General features: G+C 51.6%; 1 protein-coding gene across 3 annotated transcripts; it reads right to left on the minus strand.

The window, feature by feature from the left end:
* Window positions 1-220: 220 nt before the first annotated feature.
* Window positions 221-13254, minus strand: TMEM98 (transmembrane protein 98). Of its 3 annotated transcripts, none has more exons than XM_019982368.2 (7): window positions 12833-12947; window positions 10500-10680; window positions 8906-9037; window positions 7765-7798; window positions 5198-5313; window positions 2387-2446; window positions 221-1066 (listed from the first exon to the last, which is right to left on the minus strand). In XM_019982368.2, the coding sequence occupies exons 2-7, from the start codon at window positions 10628-10630 to the stop codon at window positions 859-861; spliced, it is 681 nt and encodes a 226-aa protein (XP_019837927.1). In that variant the 5' UTR covers window positions 10631-10680; window positions 12833-12947; the 3' UTR covers window positions 221-858. The 3 variants fall into 3 exon arrangements, with proteins under 3 accessions (XP_019837927.1, XP_070628792.1, XP_070628791.1); XM_070772691.1 differs by having other exon boundaries at window positions 10500-10674; window positions 12833-12946; XM_070772690.1 differs by lacking the exon at window positions 10500-10680 and having other exon boundaries at window positions 12833-13254.
* Between the last annotated feature and the right edge of the window lie 3101 nt (window positions 13255-16355).

Below are 16355 nucleotides of genomic sequence, written 5' to 3' on the forward strand. Positions count from 1 at the left end.
ATGGGAACCCATCTTTTGTGGATGTCATTCCTAGTGTGGAAACTACTGCCTGGTGGTATTTTCACCTGTCTGAACTCTGGGGAGGAGGTCTCTGAATATTTTCAGTCAGACCCACAAGGCATCCTCGAGAGTCACAGCCCCTCTCCTTCCACCCTCAGTTCTCAGATATGTCCCACCACACCACGCACTTGCATCTGACTCAATAACCACACGCTGGAGGGAAAGCTAAGAATGTATTTACTCTCCACCTAGTGGTAGCTAGGTAAAATTGCAGGCATAATGATAAGGGAATGATCAACTCTACATTGCTCACCTTCAAACCCAAACCTATAAAGTGAAGTAGGCACTCAGATCCTCAGGGACCAGGCACGCAACACAAATAAACGAAAAAGGCCAAGTGAGAGAGGACAAGTATTGTCAAGAGAGGCAACTCCTCTTTAGTTCCAACTGATTGTCCACTTTGGAAAATGCAGATCAGAGCTGCTTCATCATGTTCTGATTGTTTGAGAGAAGCCAGAAATTCTGATTTTAATGTGAAACCTCCTGATGCTTAAGACGGTGGCTGGATTTTCTTAAAAGCACTAGGTGAGCTAAATACAGCTTACAGTCCTCCCGTTTTCAAAGCTCAGCTGTACAGATGGTGACTGTCATCTCCCCTAATTGTGGGATTAGACTGCCACTTACCAGCTGCCATTTGTAACTACAACAGAGGCACCAACTGCTTTACTACACAAACACAGCTGGACTCCCCAGCCGTGGAGAGCAACTAACTCTACAGGAAGAAGCGGAAGGCTCAGCTGAGCCACCCAGTCATGGCAGCAGACTGGCCCCTGTGACCAGTTGCTGGCCAGTTAGGCACTAAATGGCTGACTGCTCCTGAAGGAAGCCTTCGGGGCCTGGGAGGCCTTTATCTGGTTCAGAAGCTAAGGCTGCTTCTCGAAGGACTTCCAAGTGCTCCTCGGCGGCTGTCAGCGACTGATCAATCCAATCCAGGCCTCCGGTCAGGTGGCAGGCGTTCCTGGTCACCAACACCAGATGACTGACAGACAGCAGCAGGGCAGTTGTCCTAGAAAAAAAAAAAAAAAACAGGATCAGCTTCCCTAGGATCTAAGGGACTTTGCCCTAAAGCCCAAAGGGACAGAGTCTAGACTAGGGTTCCCCAAGCTGGAGTCCCGTCCTCAAGAGGTGGCTAGGTATGTAATTTTAAAAGGGTTCCATGCTCAAATAAATTTGTGAACATCTGCGTTAAACAAAGGTAACTGAAGCCCTTCTCAGATGACGCACACGATTAAGTTCTAGGAAAAGAATGTAATACTCTTTGAGTCTCACTAACTTATTTAAGACTGGGAGCCCACGTTCTGCAACACATCCAATAACATCTCCCAGAAGAGGGTTCTGTGGGACAGTCTGGGTCTAGTCAATGGGATAAGCACATCTCCAGCTGCTGCCCACTTAAAGACAGGATCTTCATACCCCACCTTGGGCATCATGTATTGATTCTGAATCAATAAGACCCAGCGCTGGTTTACCACATTCTCACAAAAAATTTAACTGCAAACCAAACAGAGGAGGTGGCTTGCTTTTTCAGTATTGAAAAATTCACTGTAGAGCATCTTCTAAATAGTGAGTACGCATGATGCATTTGGGAATGCATTACAGATGACGAGCCCACGAACACAGCTGGGCAGTAATAGAAGTAGAGTAGAGAAACCAACAGAATTGCTGTGACCCACAGCCTGTCTGGCAATTATTACACAATGGGCCTGTGAAACAGTCATATAAATCTGAGAGACAAAGGAACATGCTTTGTTTTGTTTCTTTTTAAGTGGGTTTGCATTTGGCAGAGGAACATAACAATCTCAAAAGCGTAAGTATGCTCTGTGTATAAGGGCCGATCATGAGACAGGGTTCCTGGGCATGTACTGAGAAGGTGAGCACAGCTTTAGCTGACCTGTCACTTCCAGTCTCAATTCCTGCCCACCACCCACACCAGCGACCCACTGGGCAGTACTCACAGCTGAGGCGTGTCTGCTTCAGGGGTCCAAAGAGCAGAGAGAGCCATGGGGGCAATCGGAGGGTGGGGAGGTGCAGATAGGACTTAGCTTGGATGGACGTTTCATCACAGAAAATTCAAAACCTAAGACTGTTTCTTCCTCCTGCTCCTCTGGGGTTTCAGGAAGAACTCTGGCCACGAGCATCCAGCCAGGCCTGGCTCACTGGTTGGCTGACCCTTCACAGTGAAGTGAATGGTACCCAAAGCTGGGGCAGTCTTGGGAACCCAACAAAGCAGACTTCTCCACCACCACCAAAACAGCCAACCTCACAGATCTGGTAACATGGGGAGCTTTCAGCGTGAAAAGAGACACGACCACCCCACCCCTCTCACCGGGCATCTAGCAGCTTTGGGTCCAGCGGAGGGTACATGGATTTTACAACGTCGTCCACTCTGAGGGGAGGCAAAAGGTTTTCAGTATTTCCCTTTTCTTATGGCCTTTTCTCCTTCCTTCCTTTCCTCACCCCAAAGCTTCTCTTTAGACATTCCAGACCCAGCCTTTAGTGACTTTCTGTAACTGCATTCTCGGACAGGTACTTAAACAGAAAGACTTTAGAGACTTCCCTGGGGGGTCCAGTGGCTAAGACTCTGTGCTACCAATGCAGGGGGCCCAGGTTTGATCCTTGGTCAGGGAACTAGATCCCACATGCCACGATAAAGACCCAGTGCAGCCAAATAAATAAGTGAAAAATTAAATCTTTTAAAAACAAATAAATGAAAATAAATTTTAAAAGTTTAAATAGATAAAATTAATTAATTAAAAAGACTTTGACTTCTGTTTAGAGAATATTTCTTCTGGTTTTCAGTTCCAATGGATTAAAAAGTACAAGTTCACATATGTGAAATGATGTTCAAGATATACTACTACATCAAAAAGGCAAACTGCCAAACAAGATATAAAGTCTGATGGATCCTATTTGCATAAAAATGAATAAACAATAGCTATGACATTTGGCAGGAAGTGAGGGACCAGTCTGCAGAAATACTTACCATTGAACAGTGATTGATTACTTCCAGGAATTGGGATGGGGTGGGACTGGGGGGTGGCGAGTCCCTTCACTTTTCAGATTCTCTATTTCTGCAATTTTTAACTTTTACAAGTGCTTATTACTTTTGTATTTTTTTTTAAAAATAGTTACAGGTAGATATTCAGAACACTAAAAAAATGCTCCAAGTTTAATTTGGGTTCAAACTGCTCCACTGGATTTCTTGCAGCACATGATACAGTTCATAGTTAATTTTTTAAAAAATCAAATTCAAGAAGGAACTACTTATTCATCCTCATTTGCATGATTCAATGTTTTCATTCAAATTCTTGCTCCTGGACCATTTAGTCAAGAAGCAAAAAATAACAATGAGTTGTTTGATTTCCAAAAGCACTTGCAAACAGCCTTGAAGGTCCTTGTCTTGGGGCTGAGGGGCTGATGAGGAAGCGCAGGTGCATGGTCACTCAGTGCCCAATTTGGCCAGCCCTTTTTCCTACCCTGTAGGAGAAGACAATGGCAACCCACTCCAGTACTCTTGCCTGGAGAATCCATGGACAGAGGAGCCTGGAAGGCTACAGTCCATGGGGTTGCTAAGAGTTGGACACGACTGAGCGACTTCACTTTCACTTTCATGCACTGGAGAAGGAAATGGCAACCCATTCCAGTATTCTTGCCTGGAGAATCCCAGGGACAGAGGAGCCTGGTGGGCTGCCATCTATGCGGTCGCACAGAGTCGGACACAACTGATGCAACTTAGCAGCAGCAGCAGCAGCTGAAGCCACTCTTCTTGAAACTAGTATGCTATCAATACACTGCACAAAATAGAATAAGAAAAGCCATGGGGATAAAAGATGTGTGAGGGCAGAGAGAGCAAGGACCCTGACTGATTTATGGCAGGGATCATTCTGGAAGCAGTCCAAGGTGCTCAGTAGGACGGGCCAGTGAGCGCCCCGCGTGAGGTCCACCCTCTGAGCGCTTTCACACCCTCGCTCCAGCACCGCTGCTAGGCCTGACCCCCCAGGACTCCACTGGGACTCAGAAATCGCCCTCTGTCTCCTTCTCCAAGCCCCCCGGTGATGATGCCTTGTATCCTGGCGTCACAGGAATTTGCCAGGACCTGGGACGGCTCTTAGAAGTGACAGGAAGTATGAGCGAAGTCCAGCATATACTAGAGGAAGGGCTGGTGCTTGCTCGGAGCCTGGGTCCACTTCAGGCCAGGGGCCGACCTAGGCTGATCCCATTCCTGTAGCCACACCCGCCCGGGACAGCTCAGATCCTTCTGGATTATCTCCCTCCCACTGTCTCAACTCACTGAACTCCCTGGACGGAGTTCAAGTGCACCAACTCTTTAACCAACTCTTTCACGTTCCCTCCGAGGACTATTAGTGTTCCTTGAGATCCATCCCAGCCCACAGGCGAAAGCGAGGACCCCTGGAACTCAGGAGGCTGATTTAAGAAAACCTCCTGAACTGGGGGAAAAAACTCCTGACTCAGGCACATCCACATACCAGCCACTAGATGGCAGCCCCAACTTAGTACCACCCTTCCCTCTAAGAAACAGAGCTTTCTTTTCTTCACAAAACGGAGGCCAGATGAAGAAGGGGTGGAGCTGCTGTCGCCTGCAGTCCAGCCGGTTGCCTCCTACGTGGGATTCTGCAGACAGCCTGGAATCTGGGAGATATGAATGATCCCTTCACCTCCCACCCGGGCTTGGGGGCTGCTGGCCTGGCCATGGATGGGGCCGGGGCTGGTCTCAGTACAGATATCAGCTGGGGTGGGGCACACGGGAAGCTCACTGCTCACTGGGGTGTGGGCACCAGTGGCAAGTGCACTTGCTGGCCCAGAGCCCGGGAAGGTGTGCCCAGGGGAAGGAGAGCTGCCCCAGCTGGCATGGGATTGAGGAAGAGGGAGCTGGGGGGCCCTAGTCATATGCTGGCACTTCCCAAAAAACCTATGGGAGGGGTCACGCCGGAGGGGAGGGGAGCCTGTGACACCACCCTAGCCTGAAAAGTCTCCCAGCCTCTAAACCCTCCTGGGCTCTCTGGGAATGTGTGGGGCATAAACCATTCAAGTTGCCCCTGAAGCTGCTCAGGGGAGCCTGTCCCTTCCCCCACCCCCACTTCTGGCCCCCCGCCACCCTGGAGTGTGGGGACCTCACCTGGGGCTGATGCGCTTGGCCACCACAATGATGTCACTGACGCTGGCTGAGGTCTTCATCTTGGCCCCTGAGCCCATTGTCATGGCAACGAGCTTCTCGGTCAGAGTGTGACAGATCTACCGCAACAGGGAGCAGAGAGGTGATGAGGCGGGGACCCAGCCCCCAAGGGTTTCTGCCATCCCACGAAGACAAACACGCCACCACCACCCCCCATCCCACGGCTGGGCCCCCCTAACCTCAAGGACAGACTGAAGTGAAAAGCATGCAGAGATGAGAGGGATGGAAGAGGCAAACCCAAGGACACGGCCGGGTAAGGAGGGTGGGGTGGGAACCTCAGACCAGGGCCAGGGTTTCTCGGCTTAAGAGAAGTCTGAGCTGAAATAATCTGTCCTAAGAAAAATCATGTGCTCTAACTTCATCCTCTCCCTTCAGGGCCAAAACCTATTTTCTCTCTCGATTCCTTCACCTCCTGGCTTTGTCTTCCAAAATGATAAAGATCTCTGCAGGCATCCTCAGAAACATGGCCAGATAAGCAGAATTTATATCAACAATTTTCTGGGATAACATTTTAGCATGTTTGTCATGAGGATGATAAAAGGGCCGTGGGGGGGGGGGGCCGGGAAGGAAAATGGCAAGACTGGGACACACGGCCTCCTTCTCGTCATCCACCAGCGCGCCGGCCACCCCTAAAGCTTTGCTCCTCACTGTCGTGCCCCCCACAGTGTCAGAACCTGGATGTGCTTCTGTCCCTGGGGAAGAATTTCCATCAACTTCATCACATATACGTGGGGCTGGAAGAGAGGCAGAAAGAAGCCCGAGAGCCCACCCAGGGGACAGCCCAGGCCCTTCCCTCGAGGCCCCACCACAGGGTCTCCAGGGCAGGTGGCCAAGCAGCAGGGCTTCGAGCACTCAAGAGGAAGCTGAGAGGGTCTCAGGATGGACCACTGAGCCCAGTAAGACTCCTTACGGCTGATTTATCCCGCACCTCAGCTGCCATTCATCCCCCTCCTCTAACAGATAAGGGCAGGGGACAAAACCCAAAGATAGGACACATCCCGGCTGGGAGAAGGAAGACGTAATGTGGCATCGCCGCTCCAGTCATTAGACCTGTCCATCCCCATCTGTAACCACGGAGTGAGGTAAGTCAGAAGGGGAAAAACAAACATCGTATAGTAACGCACAGAAACGGAATCTAGAAAGACGGTACTGATGAACCTATTTGCAGGGCAGCAAGGGAGATGCAGACATAGAGAACAGACTTACAGATACAGCGCGGGGAGGAAGGAGAGGGTGGGATGAGTGGAGAGAGTAGTGTGGAAACACACATCACCATATGTGAAACAGACAGGCAGTGGGAACGTGCTGTATGACTCAGGCAACTCAAACCGGGGCTCTGAGACAACCTAAAGGGGTGCGATGAAGTGGGAGGTGGGAGGGAGGTTCGAGAGGGAGGGGACATATGTATACCTATGGCTGATTCGTGTTGCTGTATAGCGGAAACCAACACAGTATTGTAAAGCAATCATATTTCAATTAAAAATAAATAAAGTTTTTTAAAAAGAGCTTCTTGGAACTCAACAATAAGCCTGGACTCTGGGACAACATCTTCCCAGGCACTTCTTTGTCCCCTAAAAGAATAGCTAAAGAAGAAGTGCGACAAATGACTTTTTAATATTTTGTACTGAATGACACTTAAGTGTCATTTTCAAATGACACACTTCACACACTTCAAAAAAGCTGCCTTTTTTGAGATCTTGAATAATTGCTAGACAAAGAGAGAAAAGTGTGGTTTCCCAGGCTACTACTGAAATGAACAATATTTGCCACTGGCCAAACACTTCAATATTATTATTGTCCTAATAAGTCTGAGAATGTAAGGCAAGAACTGGTAAGCAAATGCTAAAACTGTAAAAATTATCCCAAAACAATAAAAATTACCCCAAACTATAAAAATTACACAAAACTGTAAAAATTGCCCTAAATGCAAATTGGATGCAACTCTCCACCCTGTCCTGGAGGCTGTTGGCTTTAAAACAAAAAACAGTCTGCTCTCAGGCTGAAGTATCATGGTTTGGATTTTTTAACACTGATTGATCGTCCTGTCTGGCTGACCACTGTCACAGAGAGGGCTGGTGAGGAACTTTCTAGTAACTGGAGATGCCCTAATACAGAGCTCAACTCGCTTCAAGGGCTGAGCCCTCAGTTCATGCAAGTGTCCAGGAGAAGCTGAGAACTGCCCTTCCCCCAAATGGCTGCGGTCTTGCTCTGCTATTCTGCACACAGCTTTCTGCCTGGTCAGTGAACATGTGATTGGTGACTGTCTCTGCTATCTTTCCACCGGCCACTGTACTGTGAGGATCAGGTGGAGTAAAGCCTTTGAAAGGGCCTCCAGAATTCAAAGGAGAACAGACCAGAAGCGGAAATGAACAGAAGGAACTCCAAGAGTTACAAGAGGCCTCCTGCAGGGATCAGTGCTCCTCCCAAAGTCCCTCCTCCTGGACAGTCTGTGCACCCAGATGCTTTGGTGACCACCCCCTTATTCTCCTGGGGAAATCAAAGAGTATTACCTTCAAGATGGCGATGCAGTGGGACATGAGACCCCTGGGGAGACAAGAAGCATTTGTCAGGGCTTCTCCAGAGAGGCCCACCTCCCTCCAGCCACCACCTCCATGCCTCCTCCAGCTCTGACCCCCAGGCACGGCTGGACACCACCTGAGAGCCGGGACACCTCAGCGGTAAAATGAACAAGCCCAGGAGCTAAAGCAGGAAGCCCTTTCTTTCCCCTGTCTTCCCCTTTCCCCTCCAGCACCCAACAGACTCCTCCAGCTAGTGCCACAACCTGAGCTTCGGAGACTGTTCCCTCCACCCAGGGAATCCTTCCCCGTATCCTCTGCCTGGTGAACTCATCTTTCAAGTCCTGAAGAGATTGCCCTGGCGGTCCAGCGATTAAGACTTCAAGCTTCCACTGCAGGGAGTAGGGGTTCTATCTCCAGTAGGAGCCGGAGAGAAGCTCCCCATGCTGCAAATGCAGCCAAAAAAAAATGGAAAACAAAAAGACCTGGGACGAAAGGCGCCCACTCTGGGAAAGCCTTTAGAGGTCCACCCCGCTCCTCTAGCCCAGCAACTTCATAGACGCCGCCTCCTCCGTGTGCTCACTGCACCTGAAGAGACCCACCCCTTCCCTCCATCATTTCCAAAATAGTCTTATTTAGTAGAATTCTGTCTCCACCACCAGTTTCAAAGCTGCATTGTCTGGCCCAGAGCCTGCACATCACACCGGTTAACACCCACCCAGTGAATGAAGGGCTGAGCGACAGGGAAGGGGGCAACACACACTTCTGAACCCGCAGCGGGGTGGAGGGATCCCCGAGGGACCCTAGAGACAAAGACTGCATCCCTGGAGCCTGAGGGCCATATTCACGGGCACCTCAAGGATAACCCAAGCACATCACGGTGACTTTATAACACCTCTGCCACACATCTACAGGCCTCAGTGTTTGGGTCTGCAAAATGGGGAAAGTGAGGACAGTCACCGTGGTGTCACACTCTAGGTCCCCCCACAGTGAGGGTAGGGGAACGCAGCAATGGACACAGTGCTCCAGGGTGCTCAGCCAAGCTCGGGCAAAGGAAGCCAGGAAAGGGGACCCAGGAGCCCAATTCGCCACCCACTGGCGGCTGGAGAAAAGCGAACAGTCCCCAAGGCCTTACGAGGCATCTTCGATCCAGTCTTCGTTCTCCAGAATGGCCTCGATGTGAGGGTTGGTGATGACAACGTCATCCAGTTCTAGCTCAGAGGGCTCAGACTGGGTCTCCATGGCGCCAATGAGGTCCACGATGGGCCTGGAAGGAAGAGCCCAGGTGAGTGGGTTCCTGCCGACTCTCTCCTCATCAAGGCCCACTCACCCTCTGAAAGGATAAGTGGAATGAGTAAGTGAAAGCAAGAACTTGTTCTAGATCCAAACCGAAGGTGAGTGGGACTTCGGTGCGGGCCAGGCACATGGTGAGGGAGTGAGTCAAGGAGGCAGGGCACAGGAACACAAGAAAAAACGACACACAACAAGAAGAGCTGCTCAGAGAAAGGCAGGGCTACAACCATAGTCATCACAAAGATATCCTACACAGGGATGCTTTTTCAGGACAAAACATCCATTTGTAACTTGTTTCCCCTTCAAGCCTACCTTTTATGGAGAAGCTCAAGTTCCTATTACCCAAACTGACCTGCACCCCCTACTAGTTCTGTAGAATCAGCTTCTGGGAGCCACCTTGGTCCACCCGCATGATCCTACCCCCTCCAAGTTATACTAGAGAAGAGGGGGATGTAAAAACACCTCCTACTTTAAAACAGGGGTTCTTGAAAACATGAGACACCATCGCAGAGCTTTCCTGGGTCACACAAATGGGCATTTACTAATTATGACCACTCGACAGACATGCTGATAGGATTCAAACAAAGGGGTAAGAGAAACTCAGGGTTTAGTGGTCAGTGTCCCTTGGGATGTAGGAATTAAAATATCCCTAACCTGAAAATAAGATCTTGATTACCAAGTAGGTTTCATGTGAAGAACATCATGAAGAAATCTGCGCAGAGATGAGACATGATCTTATGCTGGGGTTTTGCAACCCCCAAGTGTCTACTGCTTCAGTGTGTGGCTTGGAGTGCAGGGCATCAGATTTCTGCTCCTATGAGGTTGGTTGGGGGCCTTCCCAGGTGGTGCTGGCGGTAAAGAACCCACCTACCACTGTAGGAGACATAAGAGACCCAGGTTCTATCCCTGGGTCAGGAAGATCCCCTGGAGGAGGGCAAGGCAACCCACTCGAGTATTCTTGCCTGAAGAATCCCATGGACAGGGGAGCCTGGCGGGCTCTGGTCCACAGGGTCAAGCAAAGTCAGACACGACTGAAGCGACTCAGCACTCACGGACGCACGAGGTTGGTTAGAAAGGGGTTGTGCTGTGCTGTGCTTAGTCGCTCAGTTGTGTCCAACTCTTTTCGAGCCCCTGGACTGTAGCCCACCAGGTTCCTCTGTCCATGATTTGGCCTGCTCAGTTGTTAAGTGGACAGCTGGGGATAGACGGGTGCTAGATGAACAAGTTCACAGACAGAGTCCAAGGCAGTTCAGGATGCTGGGGAGCTTATGGAACATTCTTAGGCTCTGAGATCTTTACTGGGAATGACAGCCTTAGGGTACCATTTTCGAGATAAAAGTTGAGTGACAGTTGCCCAGCACCAAACTTCTTTTCTCTTTTGTTGGCGCTTCAGGGCACAGTTCCTCTCTCGTCCTTTCCCTCCCTGGGCCACTCACTTGGAATCATAGCACTGCAGGAGGTCTCGAGGCCGACAGTAGCGCTGCCTGCAAACCACCACCAAGGCTGCAAAGGAGGCCAGAAAGATGGTGGCCAGCACGCCTATGGCAACAATCACCACGGTCTCCATGCTTCCAGCTGGCTCCCTCAGTCCTGGTCAGTCCCCCTCATGGGCTGAAGCTGGCAAGACACAAGGGTTGAGCAGCCTGGTGAAGCAGCAGCAAAAGAGTGGGGTCTTACCTGCCTTCCGCTCCACCTGTGGACACCCGAGGGCCTGAACAGAATCAAGACACATTTTAGGTCATGCCCCAAATGTTATCTTTTCCTTTACTACTGGGTTGGCCAAAAAGTTCATTCCAGTTTTTGTGGAAGATGTTATGGGAAAACTTGAATGAACTTCTTGGCCAACCGAATCAAAGCCTTTGCTCCCCAGTTGGAGCAGGATGGCCTCTTCGGCCGGGGACAAAAGGATATACTGTCAGTAGCGCTGCTGTTTCCGTATCCACACCAGGCACCAGAAGGAACACCCACCTAAGAAGAAGGGCGGGACTGTATTCACTGAGGGTCTGTCTGTGCCAGGCACTTGGTGGTACGTGTTTATCCTTCTAACAATCCTATGAGGACGGTGTTAGTATCCCCATTTTACAGTTGAGAAAACTGAGGCCCAGAGAGGTTAAGTAATTTGTCCAAGTCTATGTAGTCAGGAAGCATAAAGTCATCCACTCAAACGGAGACGGATTATCACCTGCCTTGTCCTTTCTAAGGAGAAAAGAGGATTCTAAACATTCTAGGGTAAGTTTTGATCTTGAGTTTCAGTCTTGGAAATGTTGCTGTTGTTTAGCCACTGAGTTGTGTCTGACTCTTTGCAGCCTCATGGACTGTAGCCCGCCAGGCTCCTCTGTCCATAGGATTTCCCAGGCAAGAATACTGGAGCGAGTTGCCATTTCCTTCTCCAGGGGATCTTCCTGATCCAGGAATGGAACCCATGTCTCCTGCATCAGCAAGTGGATACTTTATCACTGAGCCACCAAGGAAGTCCCGTTGGAAACTTACAACTGGTATTAAACTGTCTGTCGTCTGTTTATTGCCTGTTTTCATTTAGGAGGTTATTTCACACCTATTTTAACCTCACAGGCTGGAGAAGCAATGGCATCTCAGAGAAGTATGTATTCACAATGTTATTTCATTGTAGGTCTCCCACTTGTGTCCTTCTGAGCCAGTCTTCCTCCCTTTCTGGGCTTTAATTTCTGCACCTGTAAAAAAGGGTGCTTTGACATAGAATTCTAACTCCAGGACTCAGGACAGACAAACCATTTCAACTTAGTGTGCATGTGCCACATCCAGAAGTACATGAAAAGAGAGTACCAGTGTTTGCAAGATACTTTCTGGGAAGGCTTTTCGCCCAGAGCTGGTGATGCTTGAGCTGGGTTTTGACGCTTGAATAGGAGTTTTCCGGGTGGACTTGGCTGGCTCAAAGTGCCAATGAAGCCGGCTCAGAGGACTCACAGAGCTGCTGTCCCACCTGGCTGTGCACTTGCCCACAAGGGTGAGAAGACTGAGCTCTACCTTTTTCATCTCTGATTGTGTTAGGAGGAGGCGTGGGGGTGTCCTGCTCGGTGACCGTGGATGTGTTTCTCTGTACTGTCCCTCCTAAAGGGCTCCCTCCTTCAGCCCTTTTCTTTTCCTTCCCCTCTCATTTCTCACTCTCTTCACTTGCCCTCGCTCAGCTTTCCGCTCCATTCCCGGCTCTTTTTCCCCTCCCCTAGTCTCAGGCTTTCTCGGCTTTTCCCTTCCCCTCCCCCCGCCCTGGGTCTCCAAAGACCACCCGCTTTGTTTCCTCTCTTCCAGTGCGAAGTTTCGGGTGTGTTTCTCTGCGTGCACCAGCTTTTCTCTCGAGTCGTTGCGGTCTCTCTCCGCGATCGGTCTGCGTGAGTGTTTCTTCGTGTGTTTCCCTTTTTCTTTGTGTTATTTTCTGTGTGTTTCCGGATGAGTTATTCTGTTTCCCTCTAGTGGGTTCTAAATCCACAAGGAGAAAACAAGACCCAAGACCCCATCTCCTTCCTTCTGCGCGGCGCACCGCCCCCCGCCCCGACCCAGAACACCCACCCCACACCCAGGTCGTCGGGAGGGAACCCCACGCGCCCCGGCGCGCGCCACGCGGGGCCCGATGGCTCCGAGGCGCAGGCTCCAACTTAGCCCGCTCGCGGGCGCCGGGCTCCCCTCCCCCGCCGCACCCTTTCCCCCCACCCCCCACCCCCGCGTACCCCGCTCCGAAGGGGCGGTGGGCTGGGAGCCCCGGGCCCCAGCTCCGCGGCGCGCCAGGCTCACCCACCTGCGGCTGCGGCTGCGGCTGCGGCTCCGGGACGCAGGCGGGGGCGCTCCCGCGGCCGGGCCCCCCGCGATGGCCGAGTCGGGGCGCGGGACTGGCGGCCGCCGGCGAGCGGGGCATGCCGGGAAGGCGCGGAGATAAGTCCGGGCGGCCAAGCCCCCGGCGGCGGCGCGGGCGGGGGAGCCGCGGGCCGAGCATCCAAATCCCCCGCTGCCAGGCGCCGCCGTCACCGCCAGGCCCCCGGGCCGGCCGGGGGTTGGGGCCGCGAGAGGCCCCGGGCAGCTGCGGGGCAGTCGCTCAGCGACCCGACGGGCGGTCCCTGCACCCCCGCGGGGGCCGGGCGGGGCGGGGAGGGGGCGCCGAGGAACTGGCCGTCCCCTGGGGTTGGGGAGCGCCCCGCGGCCCCGCATTGTGGCTGGTCCCGGAGCGGGTCTACTCCGCTGTTCGCTGGCTGGTTTACATCCTGGCTCTGCGGCTCACTGGGCTTCCCTGGTGGCTCAGACGGTAAAGAATCCGCCTCCAATGAGGGAGACGTGGGTTCGATCCCTGGATCGGGAAGAGCTCCTGGAGGAGGGCTTGGCAACCCACTCCAGTATTCTTGCTTGGAGAATCCCCATGAACAGGGGAGCCTGGCAGGCTACATACAGTCCACGGGGTCGCAAAGAATCGGACGCGACTGAACAACCAAGCACAATCACACTGCCACTCACTAGCTTGTACACTAGCTTGTACACCTAGCGGGTACCTTGGTTTCTTCCTCTGCCAAAGGGACCAGGACTTATAAGCATCCTGAGTTAAATGTCCAGATGCGGACCATGTTGGGCCCAGGATCAGTGGTGAATCAGTAGTAGCTCTTATGATAGACTGAGCCCCACTGGGTAGTGACAGGCAGCCCCGTCCCTACCAATCGCCTGTCAGGGACAAGGGTAGGAATACACCACAGGGGTTGGGGGTCCTGTCCCTTCCGTTCAAACCCTACTCCATCCTGTACTAAAGGGGGACCCACAGTGCATACACTGCCCCCACCCTGCAGTGGGCCATCCCTCAGGCCTGAAGATGCCTACACCAGGCTGCCTTGGAAGGACAGATGTCCACAAAGGCCCTGGAAGCAGGCTGTGCATAGTGTGAGCAGGGATTTCCGGAGTCCAGAGTCCGAGGAGCATGTCTAGACGGGCTGTGGCCTTTCCTTGGCCCTCAAACTCTGCAGGACCCGAGCAGGGCCAACTAAAGCCTGGGACCCAGTTGACCAGTCTAAGGGCCATACTGTTGACAAGTGGTGAAGGATTCAGACTAGGCCCCTGGCGCTTAATGAAGGCACTTTGATCTTGTGACTCCTAGATTATGTCCAGCCCACAGCAGTATTGTTTTGGCTTAGAGTTTTAAAAAGACCAAGTTAGCTGCCAACATTTTTAAAAATCAGGAACTGTATAGATACCTCTAGATTTTTTGCCTCTCTGGAAAATTCATAAGACCATTGGTTGCAAGAGTCATGAGAGAGGGGTGGGTGAATCTCCAGGCCTGCCCTCCCGGCCCACCCCTGTTCCCTGCTGGGTGCAAATACCCTCACACCTCACACCCTATTAAGGCCTTGGCCATGTGAGAGCTCAGGTTGCCCACCATTGGCACTCTGGGGCCAGAGGGTTGAGTGATGATTTTATTACCCTCCAAAAGGCTTTTATGGAAAACCTGCATTCCATGTAAGGAAAACAGACCGACAGCAAAGCAGCGAACATCAGAATGGGTGACTGGGAACAATCAGCATCCCCATGTCTTGGGGATACGCTTGAGAAAAATGGAGTGCTGTTTTTGTCTTGGGTGGTTTAGACACTTGTGACTCTATAGGAGAGATATTTAAAGAAAGCTTTGGGTCTTCCCTGGTGGTCCAGTGGTTAAGACTCTATGCTTTCAATGCGGGGGAGTGGGGGGGATGTGTGCAGGGTCCCTGGTTAAGGAAGTAAGACCCACATACTACATGGTAGAGCCAAAAAAGTAAAAAGAAAAAAAGCATTAAGCTTGTGTAAAGGGGGTTATAAATGGAAAAGACTTACCAACACAAACAAAAGCAACCAAACTAAAAAAAAAATCTCAGCTGCTGCCGGAGCTGACAGTGCAAATGCTCCAGTTAACCACCCACCACCCAACTGCGGGGAGAAGAGGGTGGTGCTAAGGTGGAACCAGTGCCTTTCCTAGCCAGCTGTGTCCCTTCATTCTGGCCACTCCTGCCATCTCGGTGCCCCTTGAAGTCTCTCCAGATTGACCTGAGAAGACCTTGTGTGTACTCAGTGTTCTTACTTGCAAGCAATAGAAACTGGTTGCTTGTCCCACGTGGAAAGGGGTCTTATTGAAAGGATCTGGGATGCCCATAGCATCAGCTGGAGACTGAAGACCAGGATTAGGAAGTCGGCAGGCACCACAGGGAGTTCCAAGGGCTGAGTGCCACCTCCCTGAAATGATCGTGACCTTCTCTTCAACTTTATCTTTATTCCGGAATCAAAGTCCTGGGTGGGACCTCACCCTGTTGGCTTGCCCTGCAGGAGGTGAGATTCAGGCAGAGCCCTGCCTTCCAATATCTGTGCACACAAGGGCCGGGTCCCCTCAATGAATACAAGAGGGAGTGTTGCCAGACTGCTCCCCACAATTCAAATGCCCCTAAATATAGCCCTTTCCCCACACAGTCTGAGCATCAAGTTGTGTAAGGCTTGGTTCCTGGCCAGTGGCTGCAAGCTTGCACTCCACCCAGGCAAGGAGTGAACATTTATTGAGCACCAACTGTGTATCAGGCGGGTTTCCCAGGTGGCTCAGTGGTCAAGAATCTGCCTGCCAATGCAGGAGATGTGGGTTCAATCCCTGGATCAGGAAGATCCCCTGGAGAAGGAAATGGCAACCCACTCCAGTATTCTTGCCTGGAAAATCCCATGGACAGAGGAGCCTGGCAGGCTACAGTCCATGGGGTTGCCAAAGAGTTGGACATGACTTAAACAGCAGCATGTACCAGGCACTGATTAGACATCCTGCATGCCTTATCTCATTGGATCTTCCCACCAGCCCTGAATAGATGGGATGATTATGTTTGCAAGGGAGCAAATAGACTCAGAGAGGTAAGGCAACTTACCCAGGCTCTTCCGGCTCCCAAGTGGTGAAACCAGAGTGGAACTCAAGACTCCCTGGCACCAAAGCCCAGACCACCCAATCCAGGAAACTGGCAGCTCTTCTGGTGACCTGGGTATTGAAACCGGGCAGGTTGCCATGGCCGCAGTGATGGCTACAACACCCAGAGCCCCTTTGTCCCAAGCTTGTATGCACCTCATCTTCAAAAATACACGTCCTCTGGTCTTGGCTGTGAGCCTGTCCCACCTTGCTATCCTTTCTCTTTGTTTCCTTCCTTCTGATGCCAGCTACAGAGCTGTATGTGTCATTTGATGCTCAAAAAAAATGGTGATCCCTTTTTGCAGCACCTAGTCTTGTGTTACCGAGAAGGCAATGGCACCCACCCCACTCCAGTACTCCTGCCTGGAAAATCCCATGG

The sequence above is a fragment of the Bos indicus genome, chromosome 19 (genome assembly GCF_029378745.1).
Source record: "Bos indicus isolate NIAB-ARS_2022 breed Sahiwal x Tharparkar chromosome 19, NIAB-ARS_B.indTharparkar_mat_pri_1.0, whole genome shotgun sequence".
NCBI classification, from domain to species: Eukaryota; Metazoa; Chordata; class Mammalia; order Artiodactyla; family Bovidae; genus Bos; species Bos indicus.